This window comes from Nicotiana tabacum, chromosome 12 (genome assembly GCF_000715075.1).
Source record: "Nicotiana tabacum cultivar K326 chromosome 12, ASM71507v2, whole genome shotgun sequence".
Taxonomy (NCBI): Eukaryota; Viridiplantae; Streptophyta; class Magnoliopsida; order Solanales; family Solanaceae; genus Nicotiana; species Nicotiana tabacum.
Genome location: NC_134091.1, coordinates 105,282 through 130,471, shown reverse-complemented (window position 1 = coordinate 130,471; position 25,190 = coordinate 105,282). Strand labels below are relative to the sequence as shown.

Genomic DNA, 25,190 nt, shown 5'->3' with positions numbered 1-25,190 from the left:
AGCCATCATACAATCTACTGAAACTGAACCTTCTTCTACTGGTGAGTTATCTACATTTCCTAATGAGTTAGATAAACCTATTTCTCTTAGAAAAAGAGTCAGATCTTGCACCACCAAACACCCTTTATCTAATTTTGTCTTCTATAATTCTTTGTCTCCCTCCTATAGAGCCTTTGCCTTGTCTATTTCTTCTATGTCTATTCCACAGAATTGGAGGGAAGCTTTTGCAGATCCTAAATGGAAGCAAGCTATGATTAAAAAAACAAAGGCCTTGTCAAAAAATGAAACATGAGAACTTGTCACTTCACCACCAGACAAGAAGTTGGTTGGCTGAAAATGGGTCTTTACTGTGAAGCACAAAGCTGATGGCTGCAAGATTGGTGGCTAAGGGATTCCCTCAGACTTATGGAGTGGATTATCAAGAGACATTTGCCCATGTTGCTAAGATGAACATTGTTAGAATTCTTTTATCTTGTGCAACTAATCTTGATTGGGACTTGCAACAGTTTGATGTGAAGAATGCATTTCTTCATGGAGACTTAGAAGAAGAGGTGTATATGGAGATTCCTCCTGGATTTGATACTACACAGAGTCAAGGAAAGGTATGTAGATTGAAGAAAGCCTTATACGGACTAAAACAATCCCTTAGAGCTTGGTTTGACAAATTCAGCAAAGCAATGATCTCCTTCGGTTACCAACAAAGCAATGATGATCACACCCTCTTCATAAGACATCAAACGGGTAAACTCACTCTTCTCATAGTTTATGTTGATGACATAGTAATGACAGGAGATGACAAATAGGAGATGTCTCAATTGAAGAAGTTGTTGGCACATGAATTTGAGATCAAAGATCTAGGAAAATTGTAGTACTTCTTAGGAATTGAGGTTGCTAGATCCAAAAGAGGAATCTTTATTTCTCAAAGGAAGTATATTCTGGATCTTTTGAAAGAAACCGGTATGACAGGTTGCAGACCCGCATATCGCCCATTGAAAACAATCACAAGTTACAAAGCGGAGTTGGAAAATTAGTTGATAAGGAGAGATATCAGAGGCTGGTTGGAAGACTCATTTATCTCTCCCACACTAGACTAGTCATAGCCTATTCAGTTAGCCTGGTGAGTCAGTTCATGCATGATCCCCGAGATCCTCATATGCAAGTTGTCTTTCACATTTTGCGGTAACTGAAGTCTGCTCCAGGGAAAGGTCTACTTTTCTCCAAACATAATCACCTCCAAATAGAAGCCTTTACAGATGCAGATTGGGTTGGATCTCTAGATGATAGAAGATCAACATCCGGTTACTGTACGCTCGTAGGAGGAAACTTGGTTACTTGGAGAAGTAAGAAGCAAACTATAGTTGCTAGATCAAGTGCGAAGGCAGAATATAGAGCTATGGCCCAGGGTGTTTGCGAACTGCTTTGGCTACAAAAGCTACTACAGGAATTGAGACTCTATGAAAAAGGAAAACTTTCCTTGTACTGTGATAATAAATCTGTCATCAGTATAGCTCATAATCCAGTCCAGCATGACCGAACAAAGCCTGTGGAAATTGATCGACACTTCATCAAATAAAAAGTTACAACTGGTGTCTTGAATTTGTTTCATGTGCCATCGGAAAAATAGCTAGCTGATGTGTTTACCAAAGGTCTCAACAAGCGAACTTTCCATACTTTGAGTTGCAAGTTGGGCATGTGCGACATCTTTGCACCAACTTGAGGGGAGTGTTGATTAGCATGATTCAAGGAGACTTGATTAGCATGATTTCAGGAGATTTGATTATATTTAGGAAATCTGATTTTATTCTGATTTGATTTGATAGCTGAATTGATTGTATAGATTTATTTTATTTTCTTAATTAGCATTAAGAGCTTTGTATAAATTCCCTTGATCATGGGATGTAAAGACAAACAGAAATACAAGAAGCCTTTTCTTCTTCTCAAAATTCTATATTCCCAAACACCAACCAGTACGAAGACATACCAATCGGAGTCTTGTAAGCAGTCCTGTAAGCCCACAAAGTATCATCCAGTTTCTTTGACCAGCCAGTCCTATTTGCATTGACAATCTTTGACAATATGCTCTTAATATCCCTGTTGGAGACCTCAACTTGCCCACTATCCTGAGGATGGTAAGGGGTTGAAACCTTGTGATTGACACCATACTTTGCAAGCAAAGTGTCAAATGCCTTATTGTAGAAATGAGAACCCTCATCACTGATGATTGCTCTAGGAGTGCCAAACCGAGTAAAGATATTCTTCTTGAGAAAAGCCACCACACTCCAGGCCTTGTTGTTGGGTAACTCCATGGCCTCAACCCACTTGGAAACATAATCAATGGCCACCAGAATGTACGAATTGCCACATGAACTCACAAAAGACCCCACGAAGTCAATGCCCCACACATCAAATATGTCAACCTCAAGGATAGTGGTGAGAGGCATTTCATCCTTTTTTGAAATTCCACCCGCTCTCTGACACTCATCACATCTCTTCACAAGCTCACCTGTATCCTTGTACAATGTAGGCCAATAAAAACCACAGCTAAACACCTTTGAAGTTGTCCTCGCCCTACCATGATGACCATCATATAGAGAGGAATGACAAGCATCAAATTTTGAACAAATAAGACTCATCCCAGTAGTTGTCCAAACTATCCCGTTTAAGCTTTTTCCTTTGGTTAGAAGAGAGCTCACACGAAATAATACCGGTCACAAGAAATTTGGCAACATATGCGAACCAAGACATGTTATTCACAAATACGGAGAGGAGTTGCTCATCAGGAATGAATCATTAATTTTGAGGCCATCACGGGGCCTCCCCTCCTCCTCCAAGTGGGACAAGTGGTCCGCCACTTCGTTTTCACACCCTTTTCGATCAACAATCTCAAGGTCAAACTCTTGAAGCAATAGAACTCATCTCATCAACCGAGCCTTAGAATCTTTCTTTGTCATCAAGTAGCGGAGTGCTGCATGGTCAGTATGAGCTACCACCTTGGCACCCATGAGATAAGGACTAAACTTCTCCATTGAAAACACAATTGCTAGCAACTCTTTTTCCGTCACCGTGTAATTTACTTGAGCATTATTCATTATTTTGCTTGCATAATACACCAGGTGAAACTTCTTGTTTACTCTTTGACCCAAGATCGCTCCTACCGCAACATCACTTGCATCACACATGAGCTCAAAAGGTAAGCTCCAATTGGGTGCGGTAATAATGGGAGTGGTTGTCAATTTGTACTTGAGAAGTTCAAAAGCTTTCATATATTCATCATTAAACACGAACTTTGCATCTTTTTCCAATAATTTGCACAAAGGATTCACTACCTTGGAAAAATCTTTGATGAATTTTCGGTAGAACCACGCATGCCCAAGAAAACTCCTCACCCCCTTGACTGAAGTAGGAGGAGGAAGCTTTGAAATCACTTCAATCTTTGCCTTATCCACCTCAATACCGTTCTTTGAGATCTTTTGGCAGAGGATAATGCCCTCCTCGACCATAAAGTGGCATTTTTCCCAGTTAAGTACTAGATTTATCTCCTCACCTCGGGCCAACACTTTGTCAAGAGTACCCAAGCATTCTTCAAAAGAGTCACCCACAACGCTAAAATCATCCATGAACACTTCCAAGAAGTATTCTACCATGTCGGTAAATATAGCCATCATACACCGCTGAAAAGTAGTCGGTGCATTACACAAACCAAATGGCATCCTAGAAAATGCAAAGGTGCCATACAGACATGTGAAAGTGGTTTTCTCTTTATCTTCCGGAATAATCAAAATTTGGTTGTAACCTGAGTACCCATCCAAAAACAGTAGAAGGCACGCCCAGAAAGTCTATCCAGCATCTGGTCAAGAAAGGGCAATGGAAAATGATCTTTGGGGGTCACTTTATTCAGCTTTTGGTAGTCCATGCACACCCTCCATCCGGTGACAGTCCTGGTGGGAATCAACTCATTCTGCTCATTGGTGACCACAGTCATACCACCCTTCTTTGGCACACATTGCACCGGTGAAGTCCAAGAACTATCTGAGATGGGGTACACAACCCCAGCATCTAGCCACTTGATTACCTCCTTTTTGATAACCTCTTGCATAGCCTCGTTCAACCTCCTTTGATGTTCTATGAAGGGTATGGCATCATCTTCAAGTATAATCTTGTGCATGCAAAAGGCGAAACTTATTCCTCGAATATCATCTAAAGTCCATCCAATTGCCTTCTTCCTTCTTTGGAGTACCTCCAGTGTGGCATCTACCTACACATTAGTAAGACAAAAGAAAGAATAACAGGTAAAGTTGTACTAGGGCCCAAGAATTCATACCTGAGGTGTGAAGGCAAAGGCTTCAACTCCAAAACAGGAGGTTCCTCAATTGAAGGCTTTGTTGGCGGAGTCTTTCTGTTCTCAAAATCCAAAGAAAGCCTATGGGGCTCATAAGAATAAGAACCCATTCTGTGCAAAGCATTGACACACTCTACCCTACCTTTATCCTCATTCACATCAAGGTTCAACAATACCGCTTCTAAAGGATCCTCCACATTGATCATGACACTAGTATCATCAACTATCACCTCCATGACAAGATCCACAAAAGAGCAAACTTCAGTACTATTCGTCCGCCTCATTGATTTGCACACGTGAAAGATAACTTTTTCGTCACCCACCCGAAAGGTGAGCTCCCTTGCTTCCACATCAACCAATGCCTTCCCAGTTGTTAGGAAAGGCCTTCCCAATATTATAGGCACCTCATAGTCGGCTTCGTAGTCCAGAATCACAAAATCAACAGGCAAAATAAACTTGTCCACCCGGACAAAAACATCATCAATAATACCGAGCGGCCTCTCCATTGTTCTATCCGCCATTTGCAATCTCATTGAAGTAGGTCTCGGTTGACCAATACCCAAAGTTTTGAATACAGAGTAAGGCATCATATTTATACTTGCTCCCAAATCACACAAGGCTTTTGCAAAATACGCACTACCAATGGTACATGGAATGCTAAATACGTGGGATGTTCAAGATTTGGAGCCATAGAGTGCACAATAGCACTCACTTGATGAGTCATTTTGATGGTCTCACAATCCATAGATCTCTTTTTAGTCACCAAGTCTTTCATAAACTTGGTGTAACCCAGCATTTTATCAAGAGCTTCCACCAAAAGAACATTGATCAACAAGCTTTTCATCATCTCAATAAACCTCTTAAATTGGTTTTCACTCTTTTGCTTCGCAAGTCTTTGAGGGGAAGATGGAGGAGGCCTTGTCAAGGGAGCCTTATCCTTGGGTACTACCATTTCCGGTATGTCTATTACGTGTTCCCTATACGGGTTCACGACATTTTGAGTCTCTACCTCATTATCATGAATATCAATTCTCACTTCAGCATTCAAATTCTCTTCACTCACTTTCTCATCAACTATAGGAACATCATCATCTTGTACTTCAACATCATCACTCACTACTTCCTTTTGCTTGGAGGTATTCACTTCACCACCTCTACCGCTTCTTGTGATCACCGCCATTGCATGCCCGGTATTGTTCCCACCCTTCGGGTTTATTGCCGTATCACTAGGTAGAGCCCTCTTAGGACAAGTATTCAAAGATTGCAAAATCTGGCCAAGTTGAACCTCCAAGTTTCGGATTGAAGTATTATGGGATGCCAACAGGATATCAAAGTCGGTGTTCTTTTCATCATTTGTTCAAACATCATCTCAATCCTTCCCATCTCATTGTTTGACAAGCTAGGACCTTGGGACGGAAATGGAGGCGAGTTTTTTGGTTGTTGATACATCGGAGGTCTTTGAAAGCCTTGCCTCCAATTCCCTTGATTGCCATTATTCCAACCCCCTTGGTTGTTGTTTCCTCCCCAATTGTTGTTGTTGCCACTCCAGTTGCCCTGGCTGCCCCAATTCTGATTGTTGTTCCCCCAATTGCTATTTCCCTGTTGGTTTTGATTCCCCCAGTTTCCTTGGGATCTCCACTGTTGTTGTCGGTTAGGAGCATTGCCCCTTTGTCCTTGGTAGTTGTTCACATACTGAACTTCTTCACTTTGTTCATCATACCCATCATCTTAGTTGAAACCACTGCTATCCTTATCATATATATCCGGACTTCCTTGACCTTGTTGACCTCTTTTTCGCCTTTTGTTGACCAATATGTTTACACCTTCCATAGCATTTACTTGTCTCAGCGCTTGAACTTGCTGCAATTGGGCTTTTGCCAACTGGTTCATTGTTGTAGTTAACTCTAATATTGCCTGGCCATGGTCATGGAGCTCTTTGTGCAGGTGAATGATAGGTGAATGACAGTGGGATCACCCTGTGGCACATTAACTACCCTCTCGCCAATTTTTTGCCACAAGTAATATTATTGCGAAAATAATAATAATTTATCGCAACAATTACTTTTGTTGCTAAATATTGTTATAAGCCACAAGTATGTAACCAAAATACAATTTATGGCAACAGTATTTCTTGTTGCGTTAAGTCAGCCTTTGGCAACAACATCTTTTGTTGTTGCAAAAACTTTTCCCATCAACATTTGTTGCAACGACATGCAATAACTTTCATGTTGTTGCCAAAAGTTTTCGCAACAATATTTAATATATGGCAATGAAAAAATTTGTTGCGAATTCCGAACTTTCTTGTAGTGCCATCTCATCCAATATCTCACACGCCTCAGCATAAGGTGTATTCGTAAAATTTCCCCTACTAGCTGGTTCACTGCACACTGATTGGTCGTGTTAATACCACGGTAGAATGTTTGTTGGATCATTGCTTCGGTCATGTCATTGTTTGGACATTCTTTCACCATTTTCCGATATCTCTCCCATATCTCATGAAGTGGTTCATTAGGTTCCTGTTTGAAGGCCAAGATCTCATCTCTCAATGTCGTCGTATGCCCAGGCGAGAAAAACTTAGCTATAAACTTGTCCGCCAACTCATCCCACATAGTGATGGAATGGTTGGGAAGTCTTTCGAGCCAATCCAAAGCTTTCCCTCTAAGTGAAAAAGGGAACAATCTTAATCTCAATGCATCATCCGACACATTTGTCTGTTTGCTTCCCCAACAGGTATCCACAAAGCCCTTTAGATATTTATATGCATTCTGATGGGGAGCACCTATGAAGTACCCTCGTTGCTCCAATAAAGTTAACATCACATTTGTAATTTGGAAATTGCCCGCCCGGATCCGAGGTGGGACAATTGCACTTGCGTACCCTTCATTTGGAAGCACCTGAGGGGCCACTCGTAGAGGAGCTTGAAAAGGGTCTGGAATGTTATCATTGGCCAGACGGCCTCTTCTTTGAGCTTGAGGTACTAGAGGTACCTCATTTTCACCATTATCATCTACCTCCTCCCTCAGGATAGCATTTCCGATAGGATCATAGTTTGTCATGTTGTACCTGAATTGATTAACTCACACAAGTAAGTAAAACAGAAGGAAAGAAAAACAAGACACAAAAGTAGTTAGATAGATAGCCAAAATCGTTTAGCTCCCGGCAACGATGCTAAAAAGTGATCAGCTCCAACTCTGTACCACTATAGAATGACAAGAGTGGTCGATGCAGCTTTTACCCGAAAGGTCGGGATCGAATCCACAAAGAGCTAAAATTAGTTTGGAATTGGGTTTCTATCCAATCTAGCTATGTGCGATGTTCTTAATTGCACTTCCAATTTTTTTTTTGGTTATTATTATACTTTTAACACTAATTAAGAATGAAAATAAGCTAAGTATGATATTTTTGTAAGGGTTTTCTCAATTAGTAAAAAGGCACTAGGAAAGTGACTTACACCTAGGTGAGTATCTAACGGGGTCTAAAACTTAGGGCAAACTTATTGTAATTGGGATCATGATATAACCATCGCACATAATTACTCACTCTATACCTCTCGGTAGTTTGAGTGACTTTGCCTTAATTGGCTTTCTCAAGCCCAATTGGGTGTTTAAACAATGCAAGCAAATTGACTCAAGTCGATTATTACTATCTCTAGGTTTAATCCTTTAATTAGGGCTATCAATCTCTTGAATGTACTCCAATTCCTTGTTAGCCTGAATTACCTAGACTTAGTCTCTCTTTCTCAAGAAGAGCCTAAGTCAAAAAGGCACAAATTAGTGTTTGCAACCACCAATTCAACAATTAAAGCATGAATCAAGTTAAATATCATTGACTCATAAACATTTAAGCCCTAAAGTTGAAGACCCATTAAATACGCACACTATGGTTGGGTCACAACCCTAGCTAATAGGTTTAGCTATTCATAATCAAAGAAGAAATCAAAGATGGAGATAAAATATAAGCCATAAAGAGTAATTACAAGAGTAAAATCTAAGATTAATTGTTAAAGATGTTCTAAAATTACTCTAAAAAGAAAAAAGAGGTTGTTCACGTGCTCCACAAAATAACAAATGCCCTAAAAATCTGAAAAATAACTATTTAGACACAACTAAATTTTCTAGACAAAATTGCCCCTACGGAGATTCCGCTGACAGCGGAAAATGGGTTGTCTCAGTGCTTGGACTTTCACGGCCGCACAAAAGCAAGCGCGGACCGCGATTCTTCTCTTCTAAACTTGGTCTGAACTTTGAGTTCGCTGGGAATGGAAAATCAACCGCCTCAGCGCTCCTTCAACCGCGGCCGCGAAATATGTACGTGGACCGCGATTTTCAATTTGAGCTCTAAACTTAGTTCTCTGATTCTTAATTCCACTGAGGGCGAGAATTAGACAGCGATCGCATCAGATGGTATCGCTGCCGCGCAATTTCATCGCGGGCAACGGTGACTGTTAAGCCCAATAAATGACTCTCTGAACCTTGCTACCATTGAGAGCGTAGTTAAGACCGCCTCAGCGGTGAAACTTCCACGTCCGCTTCTATTTCTTCGCTGTCAGCGCCCTTTTGACTCAGCTTTGAACTTGTGCAGGTTTCACTCCTTTATGAGCTGGTTATGATTTTCTTGTCTCTTTTTGACCAAACACTACAGACAAGCACAATAAGTTAGCTTTCGGGAATACTTGCACACACTTTTAATCCAAAACCTAAGCAAAAAGGAGCATAAAATAGGCTAATCCCTCTCTAGGTGATTGTTTGATGGCGAATATGTCATTCACTCCTGCCTCCGTCTTTTTTGCTCCGACATGGTCTGTTACGAACTTGTCAACCATTTCCTCGAATGTTTCAATCGAGTATGCAGGCAACTGTGAATACCATGTTAGCGCGCTCCCGGTGAGGGTTTTGCCAAACTTTTTCAATAAGATGGAGGGTACTTGCTCCTTGGCGAGGTCGTTGCCATTGATAGCAGTGACGTAGTGGGTCACATGATCCTCAGGGTCCTTCGTACTGTCATGTATCTTCAGGTACGACGACATTTTGAAAGTTTTGGGTATTGCATGCAATGCGGCTCAACAAACCGACCGACGTCCCTTTTTGGTAAGAGATTTGGGGCCCCCGGTATTTTGTCCACCCGTTCTTGATGTTCTTTCATCTGGTCTCGGAGCATTTTGTTTTTGTTTTCCATCTCTTCCATTTTCCTTAGGATGACTGTAAGGGCATTGTTACCTGCATCATTAACATTGTGAGTAGTACCTGCTGTGAGTGGAAGGAGGTCGTGCTGTTCGATTGCTGTTGGCTCAGCGCAGGTCCTCGCGCGCACTCCGGTTGCTTTATAGGTCAGTTTGTCGAAGATGCTGGTCAACGTAGGCCTCGAGTAGCTTTTTCACCGCTAGTGGTGCCTCTTCAACTTTGGATGTGGAGGCTTCTTTACCGCTGGATGCTATAACGCTGCCATAAGGAGGGGGCGAGCTGTTTCGCTTATGAGAGGTATTTGGAGTTACCTCCTCATCCTCCGTTTCATCGACTTCGTTGATGGTGTTAAGGAGATTGGTGGTGAGGTCGACTATTGCTTTTCTCTTTTCCTCTCCATTACGTGCCATGTTAGATTTGTGTGTGCAAGGAAATATGATGTTTTTGCGTTTTTTAGATCTAGAGGAAACTAAAATTTTAACTAGAAAATTCTCACATACGACGCCAAATTGTTTGACCAAAAAGTACACTATTTGTTAAACTAATTAAATAAAAGATTAGGGGGCTAATCCTATTTAAAGGTAATAGCCTTGGATCTAAAATGGGTTTGTGCGGATAACATGGGACCACATAAAAACGGATTTAATGCAATACACATTAAATGTTATGGTTGTTAATGGGATGAGAACAATAATAAGCAATAAATACAATAAATGACACTAAATGTAAATAGAGAGAATGATTCATCCAATATTAAATGAGATGGATGATGGCAATGATGTAAGACAAATGACTAAGAGAATATTGGACACTTTCTCGGATATGATGTGAGAAATGTATAATAAACAACAAATCGAATCTCTTTGGAAAGACAAATGTTTGTATTTTACTAGAGAGTCAACTTTTCAAGAGAGTTCTTTATCATATAGAATATTACATGCCCTTCACCTTCTCTCTAACTTTCTATTTATACGAGACATACCCTTAATCTGACCTAAAGTACAAACACAGAAAATATTCAACGGAATATTCTTTAAAATATCTTATTATAAAAATAGCCGTTACTATTGACTTAAGCATTCGACCTCGGCCATAACCAACAGCTCGGCGGTGAATTCCTTTAATTATTTATTCGACCCCAATCTAATCGCCTCTTAGTAATTTTTCCTCGTGCCGGGTTCTTAGATTTTGACCCATACACCAACGGGTTTAAAATATAAATTTTGAACAGATTCAGTATCTTCTTGATATTTCATGAAGTTAAATTATGAGGAACACAATCCCGTGCAACCTGAACTGAAGTGCGTCTTTGTCTATTCCCCTCTTACAAAAGAAAGAAGGGGAAAGTAAAGAAAAGGAAATAAACAGGGGGAGAAAAAAGAAATGAAATATTAGAGCTGGATTGTATAAGAGCACATAACCGGAGGTTGCCTCGTGGCGGTGAGACTACTAATAATTGGAAGCTGTAGTGCCGGCAAAGCGTCGTCTCCTCATCGAGGGTTTCGTTCAGTAATCACGGAGCTTCGAGTGCCCTGAAAATGGTTCTTCCTTTCAACCCTTTCATATCTTTTGCTTTTTTTAACGACGTCAGTGACTGAACCTGTCTTTAAGCTTTTAACTGTCAGAGTGAAGAAGACGATGCTATAAGACGGTTAGAAGAAGCAGTTGTGGACGATCCTTCGCTCCACTTTGATCTCGGGGTCTTGTTATGGGATAAGGGAGGAGACATTCAGGAAAAAGCCGCTCAACATTTTCTCATAGCGGCGAAGCTCAACCCACAAAATGGTGCTGCTTTCAGATATTTGGGACACTACTATGCTCGAGTGGCTGTCGACTCTCAGAGGGCTGTCAAGTGTTATCAGAGAGCCGTCAACCTTAATCCCGATGATTCAATTGCTGGGGTTTGCCGCATATTCTTTGCTAAATTACATTTTCTTACTCACAACAGAATCACATTGATTTTTCTTCCTCTCTCTATCAGGAAGCAATATGTGATATACTGGACGGAAGTGGAAAAGAGAGCTTGGAGATAGCTGTATGCCGCGAAGCTTCAGAGAAGTCACCCAGGGCCTTTTGGGCTTTATGCAGATTGGGTTTCCTTTTGGTTATTGTTCCTCATCCTAATCTTCTACTTCTACTTGTACATTATAGGGTTCGGTTCCCTGAAACAATTCCCCCACCCTTGGTTAGGTCAACCAAAAGAAGTGGTCCGAAGCAGTGCAGAGTCTTCAGCAAGCCATTAGAGGCTATCCAACATGTGCTGATTTGTGGGAGGTTATTTTCCTCTTTTGTTTCTCATGCGATCGTTTTAGTTGCTGTGTAGTTTATTCCGTCATGTCTCTCAGTGTCTTTGTCCATCTTGCACTTATCCAGGCTCTGGGTCTTTCCTACCAGCAAATGGGCATGTTTACAGCCGCTGTTAAGGTAATTACCTTTGTTTTAGTTCACAAGGGGGGCAGTTAGAGAAGTTATCTCCCAATAAAGAAGGATGGCATGCCATAAAGGATATAGACATCTGTAAATATGCTAATATTACACTTTGTTTATAGTTTACTGTTTCAAAGGTTTGGATTGTAGATCCATAGATGTATATGTATTAAAAATAGTTGAATGGAATAAGATGTTTGAATAGTTTATTGCGTTGTGTCACAATGATAGTACATCCCTTTGATGTCTGTTACTTGTTGCTCAATCTTGTCTTCTCATTATAACAGTCCTATGCAAGAGCTATTGAATTGGAGGAATCAAGAGTATTTGCATTGGTGGAAAGTGGAAATGTCCATTTGATGCTTGGTTCGTTTCGGAAGGTAACATTTCTCCTTGCGTCTGGACCATGCTCCATTTTATGCAATTATTAACAAGCTTGATGTATGTAATTTAATTGTGGGTTTGGATTGGTACTCCTAAACATGGGCTGGTTTAGTAGACTGTTGCCTGAACGCAAATTATCAGGTTGTCTGCATTGTGTCTCTTGGAAATATCGTAGCACGTATTATTCTTCCAATGAAAGTCATGTAAGGAATAAGGATAGACATAAAGGTTTTTTTTTTTTACTTATTAAAAAAAAAAAGAAAAACTCTCCCACTAAAAGAAAAACAAAAAAAGAAAACTTCTGTTAGAGTAAGGCTATATGTCTATGAGCTTATATGAGCGAGTACTTGCATAAGCCTTATTTAGGCTCAGCCTCAATGAGTTACAGTGAGTAGCATAAAAGATCTCAGGATAATTCAGCGCGATCATACCTATAAAAGATATTCGGATTCTTTTAATGTTTCTTTCTTTACTCTTCCATCCTGAATGAAGGGAATAGAGCAGTTCCGGCAAGCTTTACTGATCTCACCTCTGAATTTGTCCGCGCATCATGGGCTTGCCTCTGCACTCCTTAGTTTGGCAAAGGAATCTATTGATTCTGGTGCCTTTAAATGGGGAGCTTCACTCTTAGAGGTTAGTGATCCAGTAATTTTGAAGTTTCACCTGCTTCTGTAGTATTATGGTGCAGAAGGACATACTTATTCTATTCCTTCTCCCTTCTTCTTTTGGTTGAGATTTTTTCAAGCGATTTGCTTAATTTCAGGAAGCGTCGAAAGTGGCTCTAGAATGTACTTCCATTGTTGGCAATATGTCTTGTTCTTGGAAGCTGCATGGAGATATTCAGGTAGCGTCCAGTGAATTTTGTTTTTTCTTTGCATAATGCCATTCATTTTCGTGCAATTTTCTGTACTCTTCCATTTCCCAATCCTTCATGCCTTCCTACAGTGTCATATGGAGTATGTCAAGCCTACTCCCATCAAATGACTTTACTACATTGATGGTTTGGTGTTGACTGGTTGACAATGGTGCTGCTTCTTTCTTTTGTTAGCTCATATACGCGAAATGTTTTCCATGGATGGATGAAGGATTGGGATCAGGAGCTGATGAAAAATCATTCAGTAGTTCAATCCTGTCATGGAAGAGAAACTGCTGCTTAGCAGCCAGATCTGCTTGTCGCTCCTACCAGCGGGCTTTGCATTTGTCCCCTTGGCAAGCTAATGTGTATACTGATGTTGCCATTGCATCTGAGCTTCTTTTGTCGTTGAAGGAGAACTGTAAAGATGACATTAACTCTTGGTATATGTTTTGTTTTATTGCTTAATGTATGATTGCATTTGTACGAGCATAATCTTTTAAAGACACTAGCTCATTCAACAGGTTTGTGTCTGAAAAGATGTGCCTTGGAGGCTTATTACTTGAAGGTTGCAATAGCGAGTTTTGGGTAGCCTTAGGATGTTTATCTGATCATTCTGCATTGAAACAACATGCTTTCGTACGGGCGCTGCAGTTGGACGTTTCTCTTGCAGTTGCATGGGCACATCTTGGAAAGGTAACTTGCTGCATTAGTTTCCAAGATTATCTGTCTTCATTTATCTCTCAAAGCTTTCAGAGTTTATAGGAGGAATAAGAGATAAGAAGTTAACTGAAGAAACTGAATATTTTAGTAGAGTAATTAATCTTTTTCTCTATATTGCTGCTTGAAGATTCTTTGGTAACACTAAGTGATTGATTTGTATCATGGATCACGTAATAACTGGTCCATTTATTGAATATCGATGCTAGAATCCATAGAATTTGGACAGCACTTCTTCCTCCAATCTTGAGAACAACTCGTGGAGTTTGCCAAAATGTATGTAAATTGGTTTATGATAAGATATTCAATCACAAGAGTCAACAACAATAACAAACCCAATATAATCCCACAAGTGGAGTCTGGGGAGGGTAGTGTGTACGCAGACCTTACGCGTATCTTGAAGGTAGAGAGTCTGCATCCGATAGACCCTCGGCTCAAGGAAAGATGAAAAGAAAGCAATAGCACAAGCATTAACAACAACAAGATAATAAGAAAACGAAGCGAAAGGAACAATGCGTAGTATTAGAAATCATACAATAATAGGACACCGGACTAACACTAATACTACTGGTATGGGAAACACCAGACTAACAAGAGCAATATGCCTGAAAAATCATTCTTTTTCTGCATGAACTGTTAGAAAATTTAGTTTGGGCGTGCAATTAGTTTCCTCATTGGAGTCTTAAAAGTGGATCGATTCCTCAATTTGTTAATTTGGTGGTTTAGGGCTCAAACCCATGAATTTCCAAGTTCAAATCTTCAAATCAAATCTAACCCATGGTATAATATCATCATCTAAGCTGAAGTATTTCACTTGAATCTTAAATATTGATACCCATCTCAAAGAGAGCACAAGGATTACTAATTACTATGAATGGAAATTACTGGCTGTTTTTTGGGGTTGTTGAGCACGTCTTGATTTGTATAACTTTACGTAGATTTAGGCTCTCCTCTTTCCCCCTCAAAACTTCTGTAGCTGCTGCAGTGGAGAAGCTGTAGCACTTATTTTCCCCCATTCTCTTTCGCTGTCTCAAAGAAGATCAAGCAGAATGCTTGTATTTGCAACTCCAAGTTCAACGCCCCTCAAATACCCTTCCTGTCGCCATCAGCTATACACCATAACATTTGGCTGGCCCCTTATTATTTTATCATTATATATGTACCTGTGAAGCACTTATATGCTGCTAAATAAAGAATACCTTTCAGATCTGAAAAATTGCCCCAAATGCTCTTTCTCCCTTTGTCATTGTTCCAGTAAAGGAGGGAACTTGGTCTATTGGATTTTATGTGCAAAGCTTGTATCAATTCCCTCCTTTGAGACACCTCACATGTGACATGACTATTCTTTCCCAAACAATTCACTTTTGAATTCTAATTCAAAGAGATATTAAACCATCGCATAACATTTTTGATTTGCCCAAAACTTCACTTTATTACATTTCTAATTCCATTGCTCTTTTTGGACTTGCTATCCACGTTTCTTTTCCCTAAATATTACTGATTTATGGATAAATATTAAGTACTATTTCCACCTCAAAGTTGTTATGCAAAGTTTCACTTATCTTTGTCGTCAAAGCTCCAGTTTTCCACCGTGATTGCCCATGGGTGTCAACGATCATTGACAGTAATTGTCATTCCATTTTTGTTTTCAATAGTTGGGCAGAAGAAGCCCAACTAGGTATTTGGGTGGATCACAACCCGAAATATTTTGGACTTGCTAAAAGAGGCATCCATGTCGGAATGGGCTTGCTTTCTTTCCCTAAGCGAGGATACAACAACAACAACAACATCAACAACATACCCAATTTGATCCCAACAGGAGGGGTCTGGGAGGGTAGTCTGTACGCAGACCTTACCCTACCTAATGCAGGTAGAGATGCTGTTTCCAATAGACCCTCGGCTCATGAAGGGCAAGAAGAATAAGAGGAAAGCAAGGAAGGAAGAAAGATGTAAGAGGAAAGAAAAGGGAGAGATAAAGGATAAGTAGTACCAAATAATATCAACAGAGAAGACAATACCTGAGGCGAGCAACACCACATAACATAATAAAAAATCTAAGCATATGAAGAGACAGGCATGCTACTAAGACTATCGGCGAACAACTACAAACGATCTACTAACCTTCTACCTTAATCCTCGACTTCCACACCCTCCTATCAAGGGTCATGTCCTCAGTGAGCTGAAGCAGCGCCATGTCTTGGCTAATCACCTTTCCCCAGTACTTCTTAGGCCTACCTCGACCTCTTCTCAAACTCTTCATGGTCAATCTCTCACACCTCCTAACAGGAGCATCAATGCTTCTTCTCTTATCATGTCCGAACCATCTCAGCCTTGACTCTCGCATCTTGTCCTCCACGAAAGCTACTCCCACCCGGATAGCTTCATTCTTAATCCTATCTCTCCTGGTACACCCACACATCCATCTCAACATCCTCATCTTTGCTACTCTCATCTTCTGCACGTGGGAGTTCTTGACTGGCCTACACTCAGCCCCATACAACATAGCCGGTCGAACCACCACTCGATAAAACTTACCCTTAAGTCTTAGCGGCACATTCCTATCACACAAAACACCGGAAGCGAGCCTCCACTTCATCCATCTCGCTTCGATGCGATAATAGACCCGAGATACTTAAAACTCGCTCTCTTGGGGATAACTTGACCATCAAGCTTAACCTCTACGTCTGCATCATGGGTCCCGTCACTGAATTTGCACTCCAAGTATTCTGTCTTGGTTCTACTCAGTTTGAAACCTTTAGACTCCAAGGTCTGTCTCCAAATCTCCAACCTCGCGTTAACCCCGCTACGCGTCTCGTCAATCAACACTATATCATCGACAAACAACATGCACCAAGGCACCTCCCTTGGATATGACGCGACAGTACATCCATCTCCAAGGCAAATAAAAATGGGCTAAGAGCCGATTACTGGTGCAACCCCATCACCACAGGGAGATGCTCCGAGTCACCACCCACAGTCCTCACCCGAGTCTTAGCATCATCATACATATCTTTAATCACCCTAATGTACGCTACCGGAACGCCCTAACCTCCAAACACCTCCAAAGGACCTCTCTCGGAACTTTATCGTATGCCTTCTCAAGGTCAATAAACACCATATGGAGATCCTTCTTCCTCTTCCTGTACTGCTCCACTAATCTCCTTACCAGATGAATCGCTTCCGTAGTCGATCGCCCCGGCATGAATCCAAACTGATTCTCGGAAATAGACACACATCTCCTCACCCTGGCCTCCACCACCTTCTCCCAAACCTTCATAGTGTGACTCAATAACTTGATACCCCTATAATTGTTGCAATTTTGGATATCACCCTTGTTTTTTATAAAGCGGAACCATTGTACTCCACCTCCCTTCTTCAGGCATCTTCTTTGTCTTAAAAATAACATTAAACAACTCAGTGAGCCACTCCAAACCTGCCCGCCCCGCGCTCTTCCAGAATTCCACCGAGATTTCGTCTGGCTCCGTCGCTCTGCCCCTGCACATCTTACGCATCACCCCTTCCACCTCCTCTACCGTAATCCGCCTACAGTACCCAAAATCCCGCCGACTCTCGGAGTTCTCCAACTCACCCAGCACAATGCGTTTATCCCCTCCTCATTCAACAGTTTATGGAAGTATGTCTGCCATCTTCTCCTAATGAGTGCCTCGTCCATCAACACTTTCCCATCCTCGTCCTTGATGCACTTGACTTGATCTAAGTCGTGGGCTTTCCTCTCCCTCACCTTGGCCAACTGGTACAACCTGTTGTCCCCGCCTTTGCCCTCGAACGAGGATCCTATGCCAGTTTCGATGCCAAAAAACCAGGATCTTAAATTATCAGTTTCGATTTCTAATTTCAAGTCCCACATGTTTATGTTTTTGTTTTTGTTTGTCTATCGATCATGCAAATAATTTATAAGGTTAAAGTTTGTCATGAATGGTCAACAATGGGTTTATTTTTCCAGCAGTTGTTTAGATGAAGTCTAAGATATCCCATGAACAACATGTAAAGCGATTATACTTTATAATGTTGATACTAAATGAACAATTTGGTGATTAGTTCAATAAATTGTCATCCCTAATTATTGTTAGTTAAAATAATATAAAACCGTGATTGCCACCAACCGTAGCCTTCGGAACTCGCGGTGATGGGCCTACCTCTCTACCCTTCTTTACTTAAATATCATGCGTAGTGCGTATGTATGAAGGACACTCAATCCTTCTATGCTTAAAGAAATCTCATGGGTACACCACAACATAATAAGAGAAAACAAGCTACTCCTCAAATGTATAAAGTCCTTCTCGATTCCATCAAAAGCTCTCCTATTTCTCTCTCTCCAAATGATCCACATGATTGCAAGTGGAGCGACATCCCAAGGTTTGCGTCTTTTTCTCCTCCTTCTGAATGTGCAGCTGAACATTACTCCTTTACTGTGCCTGACATCACCGACATCACCCACTGAAGTCCAAACCAACCCAATACTTCACATCACAAACAAAATGCAATCTGACAATATAAAAGACGGCAATCTAAATCTTCGCCCGAGCACTTGCACATGAAACCAACTGACACTTGTAACTTTCCTCTTCCTCAAATTCTCAGCCATTAGAATCACCCCCTCGTAGCTAGACATGTGAAGAAGCACACCTTTCTTGGTACTCTAGGAATCCAAACTGAGAGATAAGGAAAGATTGCTTCCTGTCTACCCAAAAGTAAACGATTAAATGTCCTTCAAACACCCCAAACAATTAAATGTCATTTATGGTCGCAATGGCAAGCGTTACTGAAGAGGCTTCAACGGAATTTCTTGTGGGGCATAGAAAAGGGGATAAAATGTCATTTAATGAACTAGAATGTGGCTACAAGCCCTATAAGGTATGAAGGGTGTGGAGTGCAATATTTGAGGATGTTCAAGAAAGCCTTATTGGGAAGTAGCTCGGGAGGTTCGCTAAGGAATGTTAAGAAAAATTTACCTTCGACATGACTCGACTCCAAAAGTCAGCTCTCAATCTTGCAGGTTTCCCAAGACTATATACAGATTAGTTTTCCAACACATGCATTACACGTGTATTCCATGCTAATTACAAATTTCTTAAAATGATAGAAATAATGTTAAAATAAGTGTGCGCTGAGTTACACGAAGTTAGAAAGGAGAAAGTGCAAGCTCAAACTGAATATCAAATATTCAACATAAAAGTTTTCTTGTTTGTGATATTTAGCAACACATGGTTTAAATTTGAATATGAGCAACGTCGGCTATGGTTACAAATGCTTCATGTCTTAAAGTTTGTGCCATGTCTTTAAGGAATTGTAACCTTCGCCTTTTTACAGTGGTATACATTTCAAGAAGCTATTGTCGAATAAAAGTAGTAGATACTTAATAGTTATTGACATCAAAAGATTCAATTGATATATATAAATCATAATTGCCCGTAGAGATATCCTTTGTGTGATTCAAACTTATGAGCCTTTCATATGTGTATTTTTGACACAAGAATATTAGTTGCATTGTATATGTACAAGTGCAACCGAAATGTATCACTCTATTGTTAGTTACAATTAGTATAACTTCTAAATACCAAACTGTATAAGATTTATCAATTTCGTGATACAATAATCCCGGTAACCTATTAGGAGTGTAATAAAATATTAAGGCTTAATAGCAAATTGTCAATTTGACACCCATACCGGATAGAAAAAATCAATATCATTCTAAAAAAACGGAGTTAAAGCTAATTATCACATGATATTTTTTCATTGATATCCGTAGCTTGAATATGGTATCTTGCCTTATAAATTGTCGTAAGTTTTGTGGTTTTCATGTTTCTATCATTTTCTATGGTGTTCTGCATTTTCCAAGTAAAATGGACATCCATAATCCATCAAATACCATCTCTATGCGTATCAAAATACCTCAGTTCTAAGTTCCTCGGGACCAACAAAGAATTATTGAGCTCGAATCACTGTGGATATGCAAAAACTTCTGCCTTGACTAATCTTAGGAGTAACATAGGGGAAAAAGCCGAAAAATGTAAAGAAAGAAAAACAAAGGCAAGAGTGGAAAAGGTTAAGTCATCTAAAGAGTCCGAATAGAAGTATCTTTAATTATAAAGTTTATCTTTCTAAACAAAAAAAATATTTTACTTTCTTCTGTAATAATACCATGGGGGAATAAAGAAAGTTTTTGTGATCATGCTTTATTTTTGTTACTTTCTGCACAGATTACTTTGGTCCTTATTTACAAAAGTAGTCTTGAAAGATGTCAAGTAGTACTAACTTATATAAAGTTGTCAAAGAGAAAGTACAAAGAAAATTACGATAGACAATGAAAATGAAAAGACTAACATAAAAGATTGAAATGAAGAAATTAACATATAAGTGGTGTACCTTTTTTGCAGAAGGTGTTGAGAGGACACCAAGCAGTGAGTATTTTAAAGGGAAAAGCAGATAATAATTTGACAAAGGACAAAGAGATAAAGCTGACTGACTTGAAGTGCTCAGTCTTAACAGATGGAAGCTGAAAGAAGAGAACATAAAAAAGAGTAACAGACAAACTCATATAACCTCTACATAAAAGCTGGAACGGCTACAATAAATTCGATAACCGCGATTCAAAAGTTATTTAAATTTATAACACAGCTAACCACCATCTTAGATGCTAAAAGCTGAAGAGTAAGGTTTCTTTTGGGTCAAGAGCAAAATGGTATATTAGCTAGTAAAGGATATTATGGTGAATCAGCTTTTAACTAAAAGTGTTCACACTTGTAATATTCTCTGTATGATATGATATTACAACCCATACTCTCAACCAATGTAAGGTCTCTAACAACCTCGAATGCCCAGGGCTGGACATTTGGAGCTTGGATAGTATAACATAGGATGTTTGGCTCGACCTTGACAACCCAACATTAAGGTGTCTGGCTTTGATACTATGTTAAGAAAAATGAATCGTGGATTTAACGCAATTGCAGAAGTTATGTCATGAGTTAAGAATTGTTCAAAATCATAAAAAAAGATTGCAACTCATACCCCCAACCAATATAGAATTCTAACAATATAGAACATTCAAAGGACTGATAGTAGAAACATATGGTACTCAAAACGGTGGTGGACTGGAAACATCACACTACCTTATGGTTACAGATTATGGGGGAACATTATGAAGGTACGTGGAGAGTTCATCGACAATATCACCTTTAAAGCTGGAATTGGAAGCATAGGTGGTGCAGAGACATCAGTTTAAGTGTTACCTTCTCAACAAACTTCAACATATTGAGGTAGGAGGAGACAACAATTTGTTATGTAGAGAAAGCAGGAAGGTGCTCTTTGGGATTTGAGATTTAGGAAACATTTACGATACTGGGAGGTTATAGAATTTCAAAGAGTCATGAGCTATTATACAAACATAACATTACATAAATGGAGCAGAACACCTGAAAATGTAGAGGTTGGGGAAGTGAGATGTTCTCGTGAAGTTCTTCTATGATAGGTTATTAAAAATAGAGAACTCGTGCTTCCTATATCTATTAGTTGAGTTTACTAGAGTGCGAGACAGGTGCTTGTTCACATGGATGACAACAAGTGGGGTGATCCTAATTGCGGACATTCTGCACATAAGGTAATGTATATTATTTGGTTCTTTATGTGCAAAAGAGCGGGAGAAGATATGAACAATTTACCAGTACACTGCTAGTTGCAAGGCAATTGTTGTGGACAAAACTAAACCTGTTCGGAATATAGCGATCAACTTTGAGTACAATGAAAGACGTGTTGCATAGATGTCTTTCAGAAGAAGGCGAAGGTGACGCAGAGCGTGATGTTGGTCCCCTTATGTGGGTACTTTGGAGGGAGAGGAATAAGAGAGCATTTGAAGGAGAGGTAAATAAGTTTGTCCTGTTGAAAATAATTTTCAACTTTTTAAGCATTCACAAAGTTCCTGTTAGTATTGATGATTCTGTGTCATTTATAGAACCACTAGTTGGGAGTAGCCCCGGCTGCACCCGGGCCCAATGATCATAGAGAAATTGTTGAGTTTCTTTTTTCCCTAAGAAGTTGCTTGTAGCAGTTAGTAGTTAATCAAGTGTCAATTAATAGTAACTTAGTGATTTAGTGCTTTTGGATTATGTTGCTGCCACTGTTCAAAGTTGTAGATGGTTACAAACACAAAAGATAGTTGGAGATACAAAACAACTAAATTGTCATTAGTAAATTAGATGTAGTATCAAGCAAGAAAAAACAGAATGGGAGCTTACCAACATTGGTATCATCTTCAAGCCAGTAACTATTATGTCATTTTCACATGTTATTGCGTATCCAAACCTAAAATGTATTTAACATGCAAGAGTTAGTTGCCATATGAGCTAGCCTTAATATACTCAAATGAATAAAAACTGTAATATAACAACAGGGTATCTCACTTCTTCAACTTGTTCATTCTAATACTGAAAAGTGCTTACCAAAATATATCAAAACGTGAAAATGAAGGAACAAGGAAAATACAACATGCATAGAGACAGATTTGTATTTATCCTTGTTGTGCAAGATAACTGTACTTTCGCTGCACCATTTAAAAAGTTTTCCTCGTATATATTTACCCTGGAAAGAAAATTTTAAACATATGTATTCAATGATTTTATACAATGTCAAAAGCAGTGCTAAACGCAAAGAAGGTAAGGTAAGTTTATTGTCTTAATTGTAGCTTTCTTCTTTTGTCAAATAGGTTTGTATACTTGGTACAAAATGATCAACTGAATTGTATAAGCGCACATATTCAGAAAACGAGGGTCAGAAAGAAATTGCTTTCATTAGTGCTCCAATTTTCCTCTGCTTCAAAAACCATGTTGATAACTATCTCCAACAACAACAACAACCACCACCCAGTATAATCCCACTTAGTGGGGTCTGGGGAGGGTAGTGTGTACGCAGACCTTACCCCTACCCTGGGGTAGAGAGGCTGTTTCCAAATAGACCCCTGGCACCCTTCCCTCCAAGAACTTCCCACCTTGATCTTGGGGAGACTCGAACTCACAACCTCTTGGTCCATAACTATCTCCATTGTTAATAAAATCATTAAAAAAATCTGTGAATGGCATAATAGAACCCCTTTAAACCTACTGTATGGATATATAAACCTTTACTCTAGCTGAAGTAAGAATATATTGATAAAGAAATAACATAGAGCAACACTTACAGGCATAAGAGAATATATTAAAGAAATGACATAAAGCAGCACTTACAAGCATGATAACTTCTTTTAGCTTTGAATGCATATGAGATTCAGCAACTCTTAAGCATAAATGTGACTGAGGAAAAAGCATCGTTAAATCAATCTCTAGATAATGGATACAGAAAATTAAAAGACCTCCATGTATTGACTTTAAATTTTCCAAAGAGGAACGTTTGTGTACGATTAAAAACACCAGCATCAAGATTTTTGAAAATTTCTTAGTCTCGCAAAAATCTCTGAGGTCGAGATGTGTGTTCTGCACCCATTTCTCCATGAATAATATACCAAATGTGCCCGAAACCAATAGGTAGCATCAACTTTTTTATTCGGTATAAAATATTAAAATTCATATTAACAAAATTGTCGTGAGGAACGATGACTATTGCAAGAGGCGAAGGGGATAAAATCAAAACATGCCTTGGTTCTTTTTGTAATTTCATGACCCTTTTTAGGCATCTACCTTACAATGAACCTTGAGTAACAGGTATAAGTACTAACATATATATGTGTAAATATTTTGTTCAAAAGGACAATCACATCGGTCCCTACCCCTCTATGTTTAGTCAGAATAGGCTTATACAAGCCACATCATCCGGATGAATTAGTTGCATCAAGTTTCTTTTGCTGCAATATCGTAATATAGTAGCATGAGTAGTAGAGAAGAATAACAATGTAAAAAACTAATTTTGTTTTCTTATTTTAAGTGGCACATTTTTAATTTAATCTATTTAACAAATTTGATGTGTATTCTTCTTTAATCTTTTCTTATTCCTTTCAAATATATGCAAGATAAATACATTATATTTTTCATAGATGAATTTGTTCAATAGATGAATTAATTTTTTATAAAATAAAATTGTTATATGTTACAGTGCTTGCTATATTATGTTAACTATTTAAAATCAATTTTAATATAAATATACACCTAATGAATGCAAAATGTTTAAACTCTAATAAAGAAAAACAACGTCTAGAATATCACTTGAAGTTGCTAACCTAGGAAATTATGCCTGAGCCGAGGGTTTATCGAAAATAGCCTTTGTACCTGATAGGGATAGGTCTGCGTACATACTATCCTCCCCAGACCTCACTTGTAAGATTATTGTTGCTAACCTAGGAAACCATAAGGGAAAGTGTTCAATATTAGTACAAAAAACATCCTTCCAAATCACTAAAAAGTACAGAAAACAACTATTGCTTCTTTTTGTACCTGTTAACTTTATCGAAGTTTTAAAAAAATGGAATAGCAGAAAAATTTCCTAAAACCCAATTGCAACTCTAGTTTTTAGAATTTACGTTCACTATATTTGTGAACAGAGTCAATAATCAAGGTTTAGAAAAGTAAATTCAGTTTGCTAATATGTGAAACTATTCAATTATTTATTAACTTATTAAAATACTATCTAAAAATAGGAATATAATTTTTTTTTTGAAATAATGGTCATTTAAGGTTTCCTCTTTCAAAATAAAATATTAATTTACTATCCAAACGTTTAATTTAAAATTTGGAAAAAAGACAAAAACAAAGTAAGCAAATACATTATAATCGGTTTTGGTACTCCGATCTTCCTATTTGCTGATGTTCACGTATTTTGTCTTCTTATGATATCTTAAATAAGTTCTATGTTATGGAATATTAATATTAATGTAAAAACTTAGCTAGCGTTTGGACATATATTTGGTTGAAACTTGAAAAAAATATTTTTAAAATTGGGTTTGAAAGTTGAAACTGTGTTTGGACATGCATTTTATTTGAAAAGAACTTGAAGTTTTGTGAGTGGACGAAAAAATCTCACCCAAAAGCTACTCTAAACTAGATTTTGGGAATTTGAAAAAAGAAAAGCAATTTTTTTTTTAAAAACTGATCATATTCCATGAACAAACAATACTTTTAAATTTTATTTGAAAAAAGGTTACCAAAATTTATGGCTAAACGGGAGCTTAGTATAGCGAATTTGGGTTATACTAAAAATAAGGATGTTATCCTTTACCAATGATATTCTCTTTTATACACCACTGCGTTTTCAATTAAGTCCTTATAAAATTCACACAAAATTATAA

General features: G+C 38.8%; 1 protein-coding gene across 3 annotated transcripts in view; it reads left to right on the top strand.

Annotated features, from left to right (window-relative positions):
- Positions 1-10,597: 10,597 nt before the first annotated feature.
- The window catches only part of LOC107814605 (tetratricopeptide repeat protein SKI3), a 30,440-nt gene continuing 15,847 nt past the window's right edge, over positions 10,598-25,190 (top strand). For all 3 annotated transcript variants that reach the window (XR_012697141.1, XM_075226001.1, XM_075226000.1), the window contains exons 1-10: positions 10,598-11,060; positions 11,145-11,420; positions 11,501-11,623; positions 11,710-11,793; positions 11,893-11,943; positions 12,234-12,326; positions 12,823-12,963; positions 13,094-13,174; positions 13,379-13,626; positions 13,708-13,879. Coding sequence is in view for 2 of the 3 variants with exons in the window: in XM_075226001.1 (XP_075082102.1) it covers positions 11,058-11,060; positions 11,145-11,420; positions 11,501-11,623; positions 11,710-11,793; positions 11,893-11,943; positions 12,234-12,326; positions 12,823-12,963; positions 13,094-13,174; positions 13,379-13,626; positions 13,708-13,879 (1,272 nt within the window). In the remaining variant the exon portion in view is untranslated. The remainder of the gene's footprint in view (positions 11,061-11,144; positions 11,421-11,500; positions 11,624-11,709; positions 11,794-11,892; positions 11,944-12,233; positions 12,327-12,822; positions 12,964-13,093; positions 13,175-13,378; positions 13,627-13,707; positions 13,880-25,190) is intronic.